Source organism: Ciconia boyciana, chromosome 2, assembly GCF_034638445.1.
Source record: "Ciconia boyciana chromosome 2, ASM3463844v1, whole genome shotgun sequence".
NCBI lineage: Eukaryota > Metazoa > Chordata > Aves > Ciconiiformes > Ciconiidae > Ciconia > Ciconia boyciana.
The window spans coordinates 134,786,669-134,801,146 of NC_132935.1; the positions used below are offsets into that span (position 1 = coordinate 134,786,669).

General features: G+C 40.0%; 1 protein-coding gene across 4 annotated transcripts in view; it reads right to left on the reverse strand.

Moving 5' to 3' along the window:
• Positions 1–207: 207 nt before the first annotated feature.
• HDAC9 (histone deacetylase 9) overlaps positions 208–14,478 on the reverse strand; it is a 489,748-nt gene continuing 475,477 nt past the window's right edge. The window contains exons 25-26 of one of the 4 annotated variants that reach the window (XM_072854172.1): positions 10,057–10,210; positions 208–727 (exon numbers count right to left, since the gene is read on the reverse strand). In XM_072854172.1, coding sequence (XP_072710273.1) covers positions 688–727; positions 10,057–10,210 — 194 coding nt within the window. In that variant the 3' untranslated portion in view covers positions 208–687. The remainder of the gene's footprint in view (positions 728–10,056; positions 10,211–14,478) is intronic. The other 3 variants (XM_072854173.1, XM_072854174.1, XM_072854175.1) reach the window with 3 other exon arrangements.

A 14,478-nucleotide genomic window follows, 5' to 3' on the forward strand; every position in this document is an offset into this window, starting at 1 on the left:
ATGAAATGGGGAGGAATGGCCGAGAAAAGGGAAAAGAAAATAAAGCACCACCGAGCACAGTACTTTAGGGGGTTTATAGTACAATAAGAAGTGCTTTCCCTTTAGCTAAAATCCCTCATCGCAACTTACACACCTTTCACTTATTCAGCTAAGAACTCATTACAGGGGGTTAAAAAATGGCACGTAAAATAAAGTTGTGGGTTTTTTTTTTTCATTACACAGAGGAAAGAAAACAAATTCTATTAACAATTTAACACAGTATGAAAAAAATTACCCAGTAAAAAGAGTCACAAAGCTTCAAGCTTTCACATGGAGTTTACCGAGTATTTTGCTGGCTGTTGCAATTCTCGTATCTATAATCTATCATGTAGAATTTTGTAATACTCTATTTCACAATTTATGTTGGTGAGCGGGTCAAACAGCATATAAAAAGCATGCTCTAGGCTCTTTCTCCCAAGCCCGTTTTACTGTAACTCTAGAATTGTAGCGGTTACATTTAAGGAATCTTTAGGGCCCTTTCAAGTCCATCCAAAGAACAAGTGAAGCTGCTATTCAGAGTTTTGTGCCCAGTGTTTATGTTCCATCTGATCTGTGCCACCCAAGCAGCAGACAAGACATGTCTGAGGGTGCTTTGGGGGGATACACAATGATGTCACCCACAGGAAATATCAGGGAGGACTTGGCACTTCACAAGGCTGGCTCTTCTTCCATGGGCTCGCCAGCAGCTCTGTAAAAATAAACAGGCAATCAGAATACGGCACAAGAGTACACAATGACATTGTAGATTTTCATGCATAATCAAAGCTGATTTTTCAGCTCTCTCTGATGTTTATTTGTGTTATTCAGTTATCCATAAATAGAGTTTCTTTCCTAGGAAGTATAAACAAATGTCAAGTGGAAAAAACATTTTAGATCCAAGCAATCACTGAAAATGTTCCTGTTTATATTAAAATATGTCAGAATATTTTATAACTTTTTGTCCAGAAATGTACATGCTTTGTGTCAACAGAGTCAAATAATTTTGTGAAAAAAATAGCTGTGATACTTCTATTTTACCAGCTTTTGCAACTAAAAATATATGCATTTGTTTTTTCAAGCGGGCCCGTACCATTAAAGCCAAATAGTTCACTAGTAGTCAAGTAGTTAGCACTGTTTCTTCTGGGGTTCTTCTTCAGTCCTCTGATTTTTGATTCTGTGCTTTCACAAATGCATTGCCTGCCTGCCTGCCTGCAGCTTCTGAGGCCAAATTCTGAACTCGATCAGCAGATCACTGTCACAGAGAAGGTATCTATTAATAACATCAAATCAGGTTATATGTTTATCTTTTATTTGAAAGCCTCTGGCAGATATTAAACTTAGGCAAGTTTAATATCTGCCTAAAACTTAGGCAGATTTAATATCTTTAAAACATCCAGTAAGAAAACAGTGGGGACATATGCTGAGCTAGCGTAAAGTGTCATAATTCCTTGTATCTGACAAGCTACCGTACCTGAGGATTATGCTGGCAATTATAAAATGCGAAGCTTCTGAGATCACAGTGAGGCCTCACTATTGAAGGGCATAAGAATTTGGATATAAACCTTTTTTCACCTCAGTCTGGCAGAATACCATATGACAAATGAGCTTAAGACCTCCTTAAAAATAGTCACTTAAATCAATTTTGAAATGAGGGGAGAGCAGAAAGTAAATGCAAATTAATAAATGAAAGAGACATTTAGCAGTTAAATCTTGTAAGCCAGTATAATAACTGGCTTCAGTAAAACATCGCTCAGAAAGTACAAACTCATGAGATCCCATGGAAAAAAAAAAAAGTAATTAATGGGGGCTTGCATGGGCTTTGGTAGTTTATTCAGCAAGGAAGCCAGATAATTTTAAATGAATCTGGAGTTTATTAAAGTCTTTCCCAAAGAAAAATTCAGCAGTGTGTCTTTAAATGATTTTATACAGGTTGTTCCTTTATGATTTGGAATGATCACATCTAGTACGTTGAAAAATGTCAGATGAATGATATATGAAAAAGAAGATGTTTTTCAGACTAATCACTTTCCAAAGGGTTATTGACCCTAAAAGATTATTAATCTATAAATCTCAGATCTTTTGTTCCTCACCACACGGTGGAGAATGTTTCTTATGTACAGTAACCACTGCAGCTCCCTCGTTCCTGAGAGGCGAGGTGAAGCCCTCTTGCATTCCCTCTTTTTCCCCTCTTGCATTGTTCTGGCTTGCAGCAGAGACCACACAGTGGCAGCCAGGGTGGGATGGAGCCCAGCCTGCTGCTGAGGTCCTCAGGTGTGATAAGGGACAATGCACCATGCAGAGAATTCACACTGATGCTGTATGTCGCTGTTGTGCTGATCACATGCTTCCACTTTCTCCAGCCACTTTTGGAACACCTGCATGTCCTCTGTCATAATGCAAAAGTGCAATAAGCCCTTGTTAAACATCCAGGACCTTATGGGGCTGTCTGGAAAGAGGATAATTTGGAAGCAGATAACAGTTCAGTTTTTAGGTTCTGCTGTGAATAAGCGAATGAGAAGAAATAGTTGTCAATAGATTTCAACTGGAGATTGGCAGAGCAGGAAGGAGTGGAGCTCTGGAAAACCTCTGGAACTGAAAGTGGGGGATTGGGTTATTTATAAGGATCTAGGGAAGCAGTACATGCAACAGTGTCTTCACATGTATTTGGCTTCTGGGACTGACATTCTCACCACCATAGTACAATTGAGAGATGATCTTATTCAGGGTTTTAGTCCTAGGCAATTTTTCACTGACAAGGGTGCTTCTGAGTGCCAGGACTGACCTTGAGTGCTATATTCTAATATATTCCAATATATTCCAACAATATGCCAATATTGTGCATCAGCCAGAGCCTAAGCAGCGATAGAAATTTTTATGTGCAAGTGCCAGGTGCAAGGTCCTTTTTGGAAAAGGAGAGGAGGTTAGGGTGCTCTGCCGAATCCAGCTGTTGTCTCTCAGTGTGGGTACTCTCACAGACTTCTCCAGTCCCCTTTTGAAGACTTACGTGTATGCTTTAACTTCATTTTACTAGTGTCAGAGAAGTCACTGGATCTATCCAATGGCTTATCATTAAAAACATACAATTTTATGGGATAACGGCTTAGGCCAGAGTTTTGTATGAGAGCCAGTAAAGTTTTAGGGCTCTTAGTATAGAGAGAAAAGCACTGTAGTCCCATAACACTGAGCAGTGAATCAATATATATTCTGCTGAAATCAAAAGTTCTCAAAAAAAAAAAAAATCGAGGGGGCAGAGTCTGACAGGCCAAATTTATGTTACTTCAGCTATGTCACTGTTAGTTATATCAGTTCAGTCAGCCTTCCTGTAGCTGACAAGAAGTTGGCATAACAACATAAAACAGGCAAAAAACCCCATCCCGTATTGTATGCTCTGACTGGTTCCTCAGAGATGCAGCTGAGAGCTTGGGTCTGATCCGGGCTGATCCCGTGTGGTCACCAGGTTCAGAAAGACACCGATTGGGACTGTAATGATTGTAGAACCACAACTGTGATTTTTCATTAAGGCTTCACTGTGGCTCATTTAAACTGCAAGTTCCTAGGAGCAGAGTCCTCTAGCATTCGCTCTGTTTATTTTGGTGTGCTGGAAAGATTGCTCACCTATAGATAGCTCTCTATATGTGCAATTCACACTATGGCAGAATGAAGTAGTCTCTTTGCAGTTAATGCTAAACAAAATGATTCCATTTAAACCTTAAAACAAAAGAAATGGATGAGGCAAAAATCCTACCATATGGATAAAATCTGGCAAAACGTGTGACATCTTAAGTATTGTTCTGTGGCAGTTGAGAATAAATGGCAACCATATTATTTATGAGAATATTCTTTAAAATAGTTCCTATCTACACTTTAAAAAAAGTTAATATTTAATAATATAGATAAACCCTGTACATCATCCAAAAAAGTAAATGTTTCTCTTACCTTATTTTTAAAATTAGAATTACAGAGATTCCTCATAGCTACATCATCACACACATAAAAATAAAAATTCAAGGTATGTTTCCAAGTCACAGAAACTGCTGAACAAAAGATAGATTTTCTGGCATGGTATGGCTGTTTTATGCCATAATCTGTTCCTAATTTAACTCAGCTGTCTCAGGGAAGATCATTGTAATTGAAAAGTGATCCTCTGGTAGCAGAGAGCTGGGGAAAAAGAGGTACATTTCTATACCATGGAGATGATTTGGAGAGTGTCTAAAAACATCATATAAGAGATCCTGAGTAAGTGTGTATCCTAGCAAAAATAGACTTTGTATGGATCAAAGAAAAAGGAACTAAAAGTAAAAAAAAAACATAGTTTAAGCGCAGAATAAGGTAAGTACACATATACTCTCAAAAGAGGAAGTAATGTCCAAATAAGGCAAATTAAATAAACTATAAACTCTGGCAAGTTAAATGTAAACCCTCAATGAGGCAGGCCAAAGGAAAGTCTGAAAAGCAACATGTTAAAGGCATAAAAACTAATAATAAAAAGATCTTTCAAAATATATCAGAAGAAATGATCAAAGCATAAAAGGATCATCAAGGAAGGTAGACCACAAAAGCAAAATGAACTATTTATATCTGTGTTCACTAGAGAAGTGTCAGGGAGATTTTATTATTTGCAGATGAACTATCTTAAACTGAATCAGCACTAGAAAAAACTGATATCTTAAACATTGCCAAATTGCTAAGAGCAGATATTTGTCCACTGAGTTCTAGGGGAATGCAATAATGATGTTGCTAAAGAAATAATTATTGAGCATATTCTACTGCTTAACTCAGCATCCACGCAAGAGGTAGAGAGGGGAAGAAATCTAATTCCCCTTTTGGAAACTACAGAAGATACAATAAGCCTGCATGGGGAAATTGAAAGCAGCTATAACCAGTGATAGCATGAGTAGACATTTAGGTAATAGTAATTTGGGTGAGTTATGTCTTATCACTTACAGAGAAAACAAGCCTTACAAATTTATTAGAATTTTCTGAAGTAAATGAAGGAAGAGGGATAAAGTGATATCCCTGTGCAAATAAAGTCTTCCAACAATTTCATTCAAATGCTTTGAGGAGCCTAGGTTATGAGAGAAGGTCCTCTCAGAGATTAACAATCCATCAGAAGTAGGAAACAGATAATATTGGTGAATTTTCACCATGGAGGGATTCTCCAGAGCACCTCAAAAAGACTTGGCAGACTACCAGTAGATTTAGGTGATAATGTTTGTTGATGATGCCAAATGACCGATACTAGTTGGTTCTAAAGCCCATAACACCATTTCTGAGTGGAAAAGAAGGTAAACAAACACAAATTAACACACAATACACAAAACAGGGGGGAGGACAGCTTTAACTGTGTATAGACAGTGATGGCTACGACTGAGAGCTTGGAATTAATGGTAGAAGAGCAGAGAGCAACAGAAACAAGAAAAAATCCCCAACACTAAGGTACTATGTAAATCCACAGTGTGCCCAACACCTGGAGTCCTGCATGCAGTTCTTAATCCATGTCAAAGAAAACTACAAAAGGCACAGAGAGAGGCAAGAATCATCACAGGTAAGAAATTATTTTCATACCAGGATGAATACAGAGTCTTGAGACAGCCGAAGCCTTTAACATCAGAAATGGGGCAGAGACTATGAGTAAGAAAAGAGCTGCTTTTATTTCTCACGATGCAAGAACAAGAGTTCCCCAGTGAATTTATCGGTTTAAGTTTAGAGCAAAGAAAAAGGAGTGCAATGCCTGATGAGGCTGTGGGATTCACTACCTGAGTGCCAAAGGTGTAAGTTGGTTCAAAAAAAGCTTTGAAAAGTTTATGCCTGGGTAGGTATCCTGGAGGCTTTTACACAGGATGGGTCAGATACAACTGTTGAGATCTACCGACTCACCAGGGCAAGGCTGGCTCTCAAACTCCTCTGCTCCTGGTTCTCTTCCTTACGCACCCACCACCACGAGACAAGAGGAAGGTGGGCAAGGTAAAGCTGCAGCCTGGCATGGGGAAGCTGTTCTTCAGCTCCTGAACCTGGCTGTGATTGCAGATCCTGTGGGGTGTGGCCAGGTAGGTGCAGGTTACTCAGCACAGCCGAGGTGGATGCCCAAATAGTGAAATGCTGAGTGAAGCTTTATGAGTTGATACACAAACACAGCAAGTGACCCTAGATGGTGGCTGGCTGTACCCCATGATCCAACCAGTTGCTCTAGTATATAATATAATGTATGTAATATAATGCACTGTGACTGAAACTGCAACTGGTAGCTCTGTAACACTAAGAGTAGTATCTAAAAATTACACTTTGTTTTCATTTCCATTTGAGTAAAATCTATGCTCAGCTGAATGAGGACCATAAAGTCAAATTCTAATAAATGTCATTCTCAAGATTTACAGTTTGCTGTAAAAATAGTAAGTGCAAGACATCTCCCTCCACTGCCTTTTATTTTTCCATTTTAAGAAGAAACATACAGAAGCTCCAATGTATCAGGGACAGCAATATACTGAATACTTTCATAGCACGATTTCTGAAATGGATGTCTGGCCAAAGCAAAATTCCAATCAGTTAAATCTGTGTCTCACATAGGGAATAAGCAGTTATCAACACACAAAAGTTATGGTAGTTAGAAATGTTTTATAGGGCATGCCTGTTCCTTTAATTGCATCTGTATTTAAATCTGTGTTAGCATCATGCATGTTTTCTTTCCTATCCACAAACTTTTCTATATCTGTTCTCTTCTGAAGTCTATAATCAAGTTTCAATTGGATCTCAAAATGCAGAGTTGTGCTTTGGTAAAATAAAACACCAAAAGCGTAGCAGCTTTTCACGGTTTTCTTCATTTAGCCTGCCAGAGAAAATCAAATAAAAAAAAAATCGTCACTGTCACTTGAAGAAAAGAAAGAAAGAGAGAAGAAAGAAAGAGAAATACTTAAGATGGGCCCTAGCCAGGAGCATTTTATCCTTTATTCATGAGTGGTAAATGAGTCAGATATGATTTGGCCAGGAAAAGAGCTGCTTTACCCAAAATCTGAGTTTAAAATGAGTCATCTCACTCCAAACACCAATATATCCTCCAACATAACTGGCAAGAGTTTCCCGCAAAGCTACTCTTGCTGCCGCTCTCTTCATCTGGAGGCCTGACCATCCAAAGCTGAAGTCAACAGGATCTCTACCATCAATTCAGTGAAACAGGGTTAGAGATGCAGGCCAGAATTATCAGCTTGGCTGCCTATGGTGGGAATTAAGAGAAAGTAAATCGGCTCCTGGCATAATGAAGGAACCCTTCAGGCTGCCCTGTCAGCCCCGGCGCTTTCTGCTCTGATCCCACCCTACCTGTCACAACCAACTTTCCCAAACAAACACTCAATGCAAAGGCTTGCAACAGGTCTTCAGAAGGTGGCTCCCATCTACAATGGGGGGAGCAGGGGCGCATCTACAGTGGTCTTATCAAGAGGGCTTGAGAGCCCAGACAGCTCCTCACATCCCTGCAGCCCTGCCGTTTGCCGTAGAAAGGGGCGGGAGAAGGAGCATTGCATACTTGGTCCTTAATTACAACAAATATAACAAATGTGAAAAAGCAAGTCTGGACTCATCACTACATTACTGCAGTTTGTGTTGGTATGTGCCTATGAAATGAATGGCATGTTTTTGTGAGATGAATAAAATTATACTGCCATGAAACCAGAGTGTGCAATGTCGAATCAGTCCCTGGATTTATGATCCTGTGCTGGACTTCCATTCATGCTTAAAGCACAGCCAGTTCCTCTCAGGTCTCCCCACAGCTCAGAGGACCTTCAAAATCAGAGCTTCAGGGTGACCATTTTTTATTCCATATTCCTCCTTACATTCAGCAGGAAGAAAACAAAGAGAATGATGTCCCGAAGCCTCAGGAAACCTAACTATCAATTTTGGCCCAGTGGGACAGCACTTATGTTGTCCTGTCGCTCTCTGATGGCAATCTGGCTTCGGGTGACTTCTTTGTGGGTTACGAATGTGGAAACAGACTTGGGAACGCATGCGTGCATAGGGGGTTTTTGTGCTGCTGAAAAATCTCTGCAGCACCACAGAAGATATTTCAAACGAAGCCATTTTTCCACAGAACAATTCATCACGATAGATTCATCCCTATAAGAGTCCAGAACTGATGAAGTGTAATGAATCTGGCAGCCACATGAATTCCACTTGTGTACATTTCAGCACATCCGTTTTTTTCCATTTCTCTCAGCTCCGCCCTGAAATTCTGTTTTCAGAATGGGTGGAAACTGTCACAGGTTATCAGTAGGTAGGTAATAAATACCATAATTAAGTGCAGTGTTAGTCAAAGGGTTATTTTGTTCAAATCATGTAGGATCAGCCGTTGGTCTCAATGGCTGTAGTTTTAAGTGAGTGGAGGCACATAACAAAAACAGTTCTTGGTTATTCTGAGCAATGTAAAAATACACAAAATTAACCACACCCTTTTTCAGACAACTTAAAGCTTTGCTTTGTTTGACTGCATCAGTTCCAACACATGAACTAGAATTCTTTATATTTCAGAGCTCTGCACACACGAGCAGGCATCTTTCTGTCCCTGCCTAGCAGAAGTGTCTTGTAACTGTCACAAATTTGTACGCCAAACCTGATGTTATTCCTTAGCTGAGCACTGATTAGCACTCTCACAAATCTAAAATATGTCTCCCGTTCATCATGGATTCTTCCCTAAGCATTTATGGACTTGTTTGCAATAATACTACCACAAGAATAGCCATAAGATATTAAAATATAATTACAATCGGAAAGGTAGTTATGTAAATACTGCGAACTTTTCTAGCTAGCTCTGCTCCCTGTGTGTCCCTTTGAGCCATGTCTGTTAACTCATTGACAGATGAGCGCTCCCACTGTTGTGAGAGATGTTCGCTCCCAAACGCGTCCATAGCTTTTGGCACTGCGCTATTCCCCCAGATGCCTATCAGTTCAGTTCTGATTAAAAGAGCCAACGCGGGAGGCAAGAACCGAATCAAACAAGTAGCTGTCACGATGTAGGAGCCCTGGATCCTTCTGGTTCCACTCCCACCACTGCTCTGCCTACCCACAGCTCCCTCCTTCCTCTCCTGTTGTTACACAGCTCTGCTCCACAGCCTGCAGGGAGCTGATGAGTGTCCTTATAAGGCTTTTTTCTCCTTTCCTCCTCCCTCCCCTGTTTTCTCTGTGTGATGGAAATGGAATGGTTCCACTGCATTTTGGGTCTTCCTCTACTGGTGGAGGCCAGGAAAGTTTGTTCTTAAAGCAAGTAAATAGGAAACTCCAAGGACTTCTGCAGTGGCTTTTCTGATTCCTAAAAACTCTTTGAAGAAATACTGTTTTGTAGATGACACAGTATTCAGTGGATATCAATTTTTTAATCTCTAATTGGCAAAAAACACAACGGCAGTTACTGTATAATTTTCTCAATTTGTGAAATTGAAAGCAATATTCATTAATGTAAAAAGCAGCTGACAAGCTGGAAAAAACAGTGTTCTCATACTTTGCTGGTGTACCTTCATCTTGGCCCTAATGTTGTCCCTAATCCTGGTCAGGATTGCTTTAAGTTTTATACTGGCACCGTTCTATTGCTTCCGGGGAAGTAACTTTTAATGCCTGTCTAATATAATTTAATAATGATTTAAGTCCATCCTTATTAAGTTTATCTGCCTGTGTGTTAAATGCCTTCCTAGAAAATTAAAACTAAACCAAGTTTGAATAGCTTCCAGTGAGAAGAATATGGTTCATTACACTTGATCATGTCTATTTTCCTCATACGGATATTGCACTTTTTATATAGTGGTGAGCATTAGACATGGGAAGAAAACAAGGTTCTTGTACTAATCATGAACCTTAGTAAAGAATTACACATGCCCCAAAAAATCCAGCTGGCATAGAGTACCTCTGCTTCTAGTGGCCAAGTGAGAGAACTCAAATCCAGGGATGAAAAATTCCAGGTACCTCAATTAGCAGATAATTTTGAAACAACCCGTAGTCTAGCAGTCTTCATCTCGCTTGACTGGAGTGAAAGCCTTGTCTGCAATAAGTGCATATGCTTACCTGCTGCCTTCCTGAGGGATACACTGCTCAACATCCACTGAAAGAGAGGCCATAGCAGATACCGTTTCTGTCTCTTCCCTCTCTTGTTTCTGAGACTCAGCCAGAGCACAATCCACTGGCACAGAGTATGGCTCCACTGACTTCCAGTACTTGCCTAAGGAAAACACACATAATAATTTATGGGAATTTTAGCTAGCACGGTGGTACAAGCATAGTAATCACTTAGTTCAACACTGGGTGATTATAATTTAAAATCACTGCGGTGTAAGCAGTGCAGTTGAAATTTCAGACTGCAGTGAAGAGGTATATTTCTGAACCTAAGAATGCCAAGTTGGAAAGTGCTTTCATTCCAAGGGCTGTGTCACACCCTTCCCCAGAAGGTAGTAAACTGGAGGAGTAACACACAGGCTAATGAACTCATACTGTCAGACAAGCTATTGCCTTTATCTACGCAAGGTGAAGGGAGTTCAGGGCAGGGTTAATACCTAGAAGCTCTGATATGGCAGACAGTTGATGCATATACAGCAAATAGGACTAGAAAAATGAACATTGTTGTACAAAGTGCTCACACAGCACTGTCTTGAAAAGGAAAAAAGTCAGAAATGCCAGCTCGGACTGAAGTGATGTTGCCAGAACAATCAGGTTTGTTAGTCCTGGATGTTCTTTCTCCTCCAACCTCAGGGCGTATACTAGAACAATAATTTATTTAAAACTTTCATATATTAACTGGCTGTTGCTGGAAAGCTGCCAGATATCATAAGGAATAGAGCTTTCTGGTTTGCTGTGTAAAAACACAGCAGTAGATTAAAAGCATGAGTATTCTCAGCTTTCTGCCTGCAACAGAAAAGACAATAAGAAGCTTCTCAAGCAACACAAATAATGGCAGGTGACTCATCGTCAACATATAAAAGGGTCTGCTACTGCAGTGCTCTTAAGAAACAGAGGTTGATTAGCGGTAACCAGGCGAACAAGTAAGAATTTACATATGTATTTCTTACAGCCCAGTAATCCACCGAGCACTCACTAATTGCCAGGTGGATGACACCTGGAAATTAGGAGCTTTGGGAAGGCTGGGAGCTCTGGACCAGAGCTTATTCAGTGTTTAGCAAGAAGCTTCCAGCAGCTGCTGCAGAGGTTGGGTCAGGGTACTTATCTGGGAATTAGATGGAGGGTTTCAACAGCTGTGAAAGAGAGGGGATCAAGTAGGGGACTTTTCTGAGGGCTAAAAGGAGGATTTTGGCAGCTGGGCAGCGGGCTGAGTCGAGGTGCTTATCCAGAGGGTAGCTGGAGGCTTTGACAGCTGGCAGGCCAGGGCAGCGGTGGTGCTGCCTGTGCTGCACAAAGGCTGCTGAATACTCCCTCTTCGGTAACACAGCTCTGAACAGTTTCGGGCTTTTCGAAAGATGAACTTTTCCCTCCAGTGAGAAAGCAGCTGTCAATAAAGCCTGAAAATGTCTTTATTCAAAAACATCATTGCAAGATGAAAGCCCAAGTCAATGTGCAAGAACAACCAGCGAGCATGGCCAGCGTGTTTCTTTGAACTCTAATAGTGTGCACGTTTGAGTAGTTAGCAGAATCTTTAAATAACGGGGACCTTCTGGGGATAAAATGTAAAGTGTATTAAGTATCCTACAAAGTTGAGATTAAGTGTTAGGAGGTTGGCTTTGCTCCAAAGGCATGAAAGACACAGCTAAAAAGTTATGTACATAACAGTAGGCTCAATGATTGTAGCCTGGCAAATTTTATAAAAACAAGACAAAAATATTCTCTATTATTACTGTGCTCAGAGACCATATTCTCTATTCATTAAAAAATACACTAAAAACAAACAAAAAAGTTATATGAGCATTCCACAATGTTCTCACAGATCATATGTGCAAAAGTCAGTCTTTGCAATATACACCCAATTCAAACCCTATAATTTATGAGCTAAATGTTCGCAGAGTGGGTGGGGTTTTTGTTGCAGAAACAGATGTGCAAGAAAATCAAATCTGTTGGCATGGGAATAATACCCCCTCTTGCCTATAAAAGAAATGAACCCATGTTCACTGCTGGAGTTTTCAAGGGCTCTTATTCATAAAATAAAACATTAGTAACCAGCTACCACTGTGTTGCTCTCCTGCAGCAACAATAAAACAGCATCAGTGAGGATTGCTACATCGCATTCGTTCATTCACACACAGGCTCGCGCACCAGCTGCCCTCTGAATCCTGACTTTCTTGTAACACTAAAACTCAGGGCCAATTCAAGCATATTAGTGGGCTCTCTGTGCCCATTTAACTGCCCTTCACTCCCAAGCGATCTGTGATTTTCCTTGTTTCCCTGCATTGAGAATTGTGTTATGAGAGGGGCTTCAGCGATAAAGAGGGAGAGCAGAGTCAGGCCAGGAAGCAGGTGGCAGCACCTATGCTGCAGTGGAGGGTCTTGGAGAAAGGGAGTGCATGGCAGGGTGTTTGTGGTTTGTGGGAGGAAATTTTAAAGCACTCCCAATTAGGAATAGCATCCAGGTAGCAGCGGGTACCTCATGCAAAGAAGGCTTTCTGATGCTTGTGAAAAAGCCATGGTAGATTTTTCTTTAAAATCAGAAAGCTGTACCTTACAAACACTTGTGGTAAGCAGAACAGCTTTGCAAGCTTCTTTTTATAAAGAACAACATTTATACGTTACTTATAAAACATGCAGGGCTTGCATGTGTGCTCAACCAAAAGATTTGCAAGCAAAGTCTTGTGGAACGGAGAGGCAATCACAGCACGCAGCTGCAAAGGAGCTTTGTCAGAAACCCTAGGTATGCTGTGGATTGACAATTAAATGAGCTCAAAAAGCATCTGCCTCAAACTGCTCACATCTCTGAAAATGTCATTTCTACTGTGCTATACTGGAATGTGAAATTCTACCGGTCCTGTTACATTCATTGAGAAGAACTTGGTGGAGCTCAGGGGAAAGAATGAAGCATACTGCTGGTTTCATTCATACAAAACTTGAAGAGCAATCACGGCTTGCAAGAACAAACAATGAAACCAAATCAGTCTTCTAGGTATGCTTTGGCTTTCAGCATGAAAATGTGCTTAAGTCTCCCTCAAAGATTTGTGGGAGCACCGATTATTACCAGGAAATAATAAAAGTGAATGTTTCTGTCACTGTTACAGGCATTTGTAATTGCCTTTCACAGATAGATTTGGACATGCCGTACCATGGCTTGCTTGAAAAAAACACTTTGGGGGTGGTATTCAAGCTAGTGAACAGGATTGTTTAGAAATAGCATATTACATGGGTGTGGGAACTACTACTTCCAAATGTATTACATTTCCAAAGGAGCTTTGGATCACTGTCACAAACAAAACATTTATACAAATTCCATTGTAGTTAGAAAAAATTTGTTTCCTCTCATTGTCTAACTAAATATTGTATCTTCAATTTTTTGCAGCAAACACAGAGGAAGGACTTTTTTTGTCTAAAATATTGCTAATATTCATTATCAAAGTTGGATCACAGACATACAGACTCAATATACACGCAAGCAATCATCCAAACAAATCAGGCTTTCTCAAAGTCTCTCAAGGTGCTACCCCACAGCCTAATGCTTTTCAGCCTGCATAACTCCCTATAATATTCAATATGTACTTGCTTCTCTTAATTCCATCTAAATATGCATCCTCCATAAAGCTGCGCTAAACTTCCTCAATGCTCCTCTCCATCATCCGAGCATATTCCTCTCTAATACTTGGTCTCTCTCCAGACAAAATGGTGTATGCATAACCTTTTAGGTAATAGCTGCAAGAAAAGACAGAATATTGTGTATAAATAACTCTAAACCCTGAGCAGCCTGACTTAGGTTTCAGAAGAACAGCCTGCTGGACTGCCCTGACTGTACCACCTCATCTCAAACCTAAGCTTGTTCTGAACAAGCAAAGCTAAGCCACTCTGCAGAGCTCTGAACTATGTTTTTAGACACACACTATATATTTGTTTCTAAATCCATCCCTTCTTTCTGAACTGCCATCATTTGTGTGTATTTTCAGTAACACACTATGCCTTTCTGGAGCCAGTATTAATTTTTTTTTTCAATTCACCCTTTTTTTGTTTCAGATCCATTTTCATTAAATATGTGTCTTATTTCAAACAGAATTGCATATTCTTCCTTAACGTCTGTGGCCTGTGTGCAGCTTTCTGTCCTTATTATCATTTGCAAATCTGCTCTATCTTGCACAGTACATGAATTTCCTTAACTTGCTGATTCCTTCCAGATCATTAACAGGGAATTTTAAGGAAGATACTAACTCATGAGCTACCCTAGGACATACCACCCAGCAAAAACGACTTACTGGAATTTATCATATACAGCTGATTTATTTAGAGTATTTGCTTATCTGCATGACTATTATATATGAAGGATGAATTATATACCTACAATGAATTTTATTT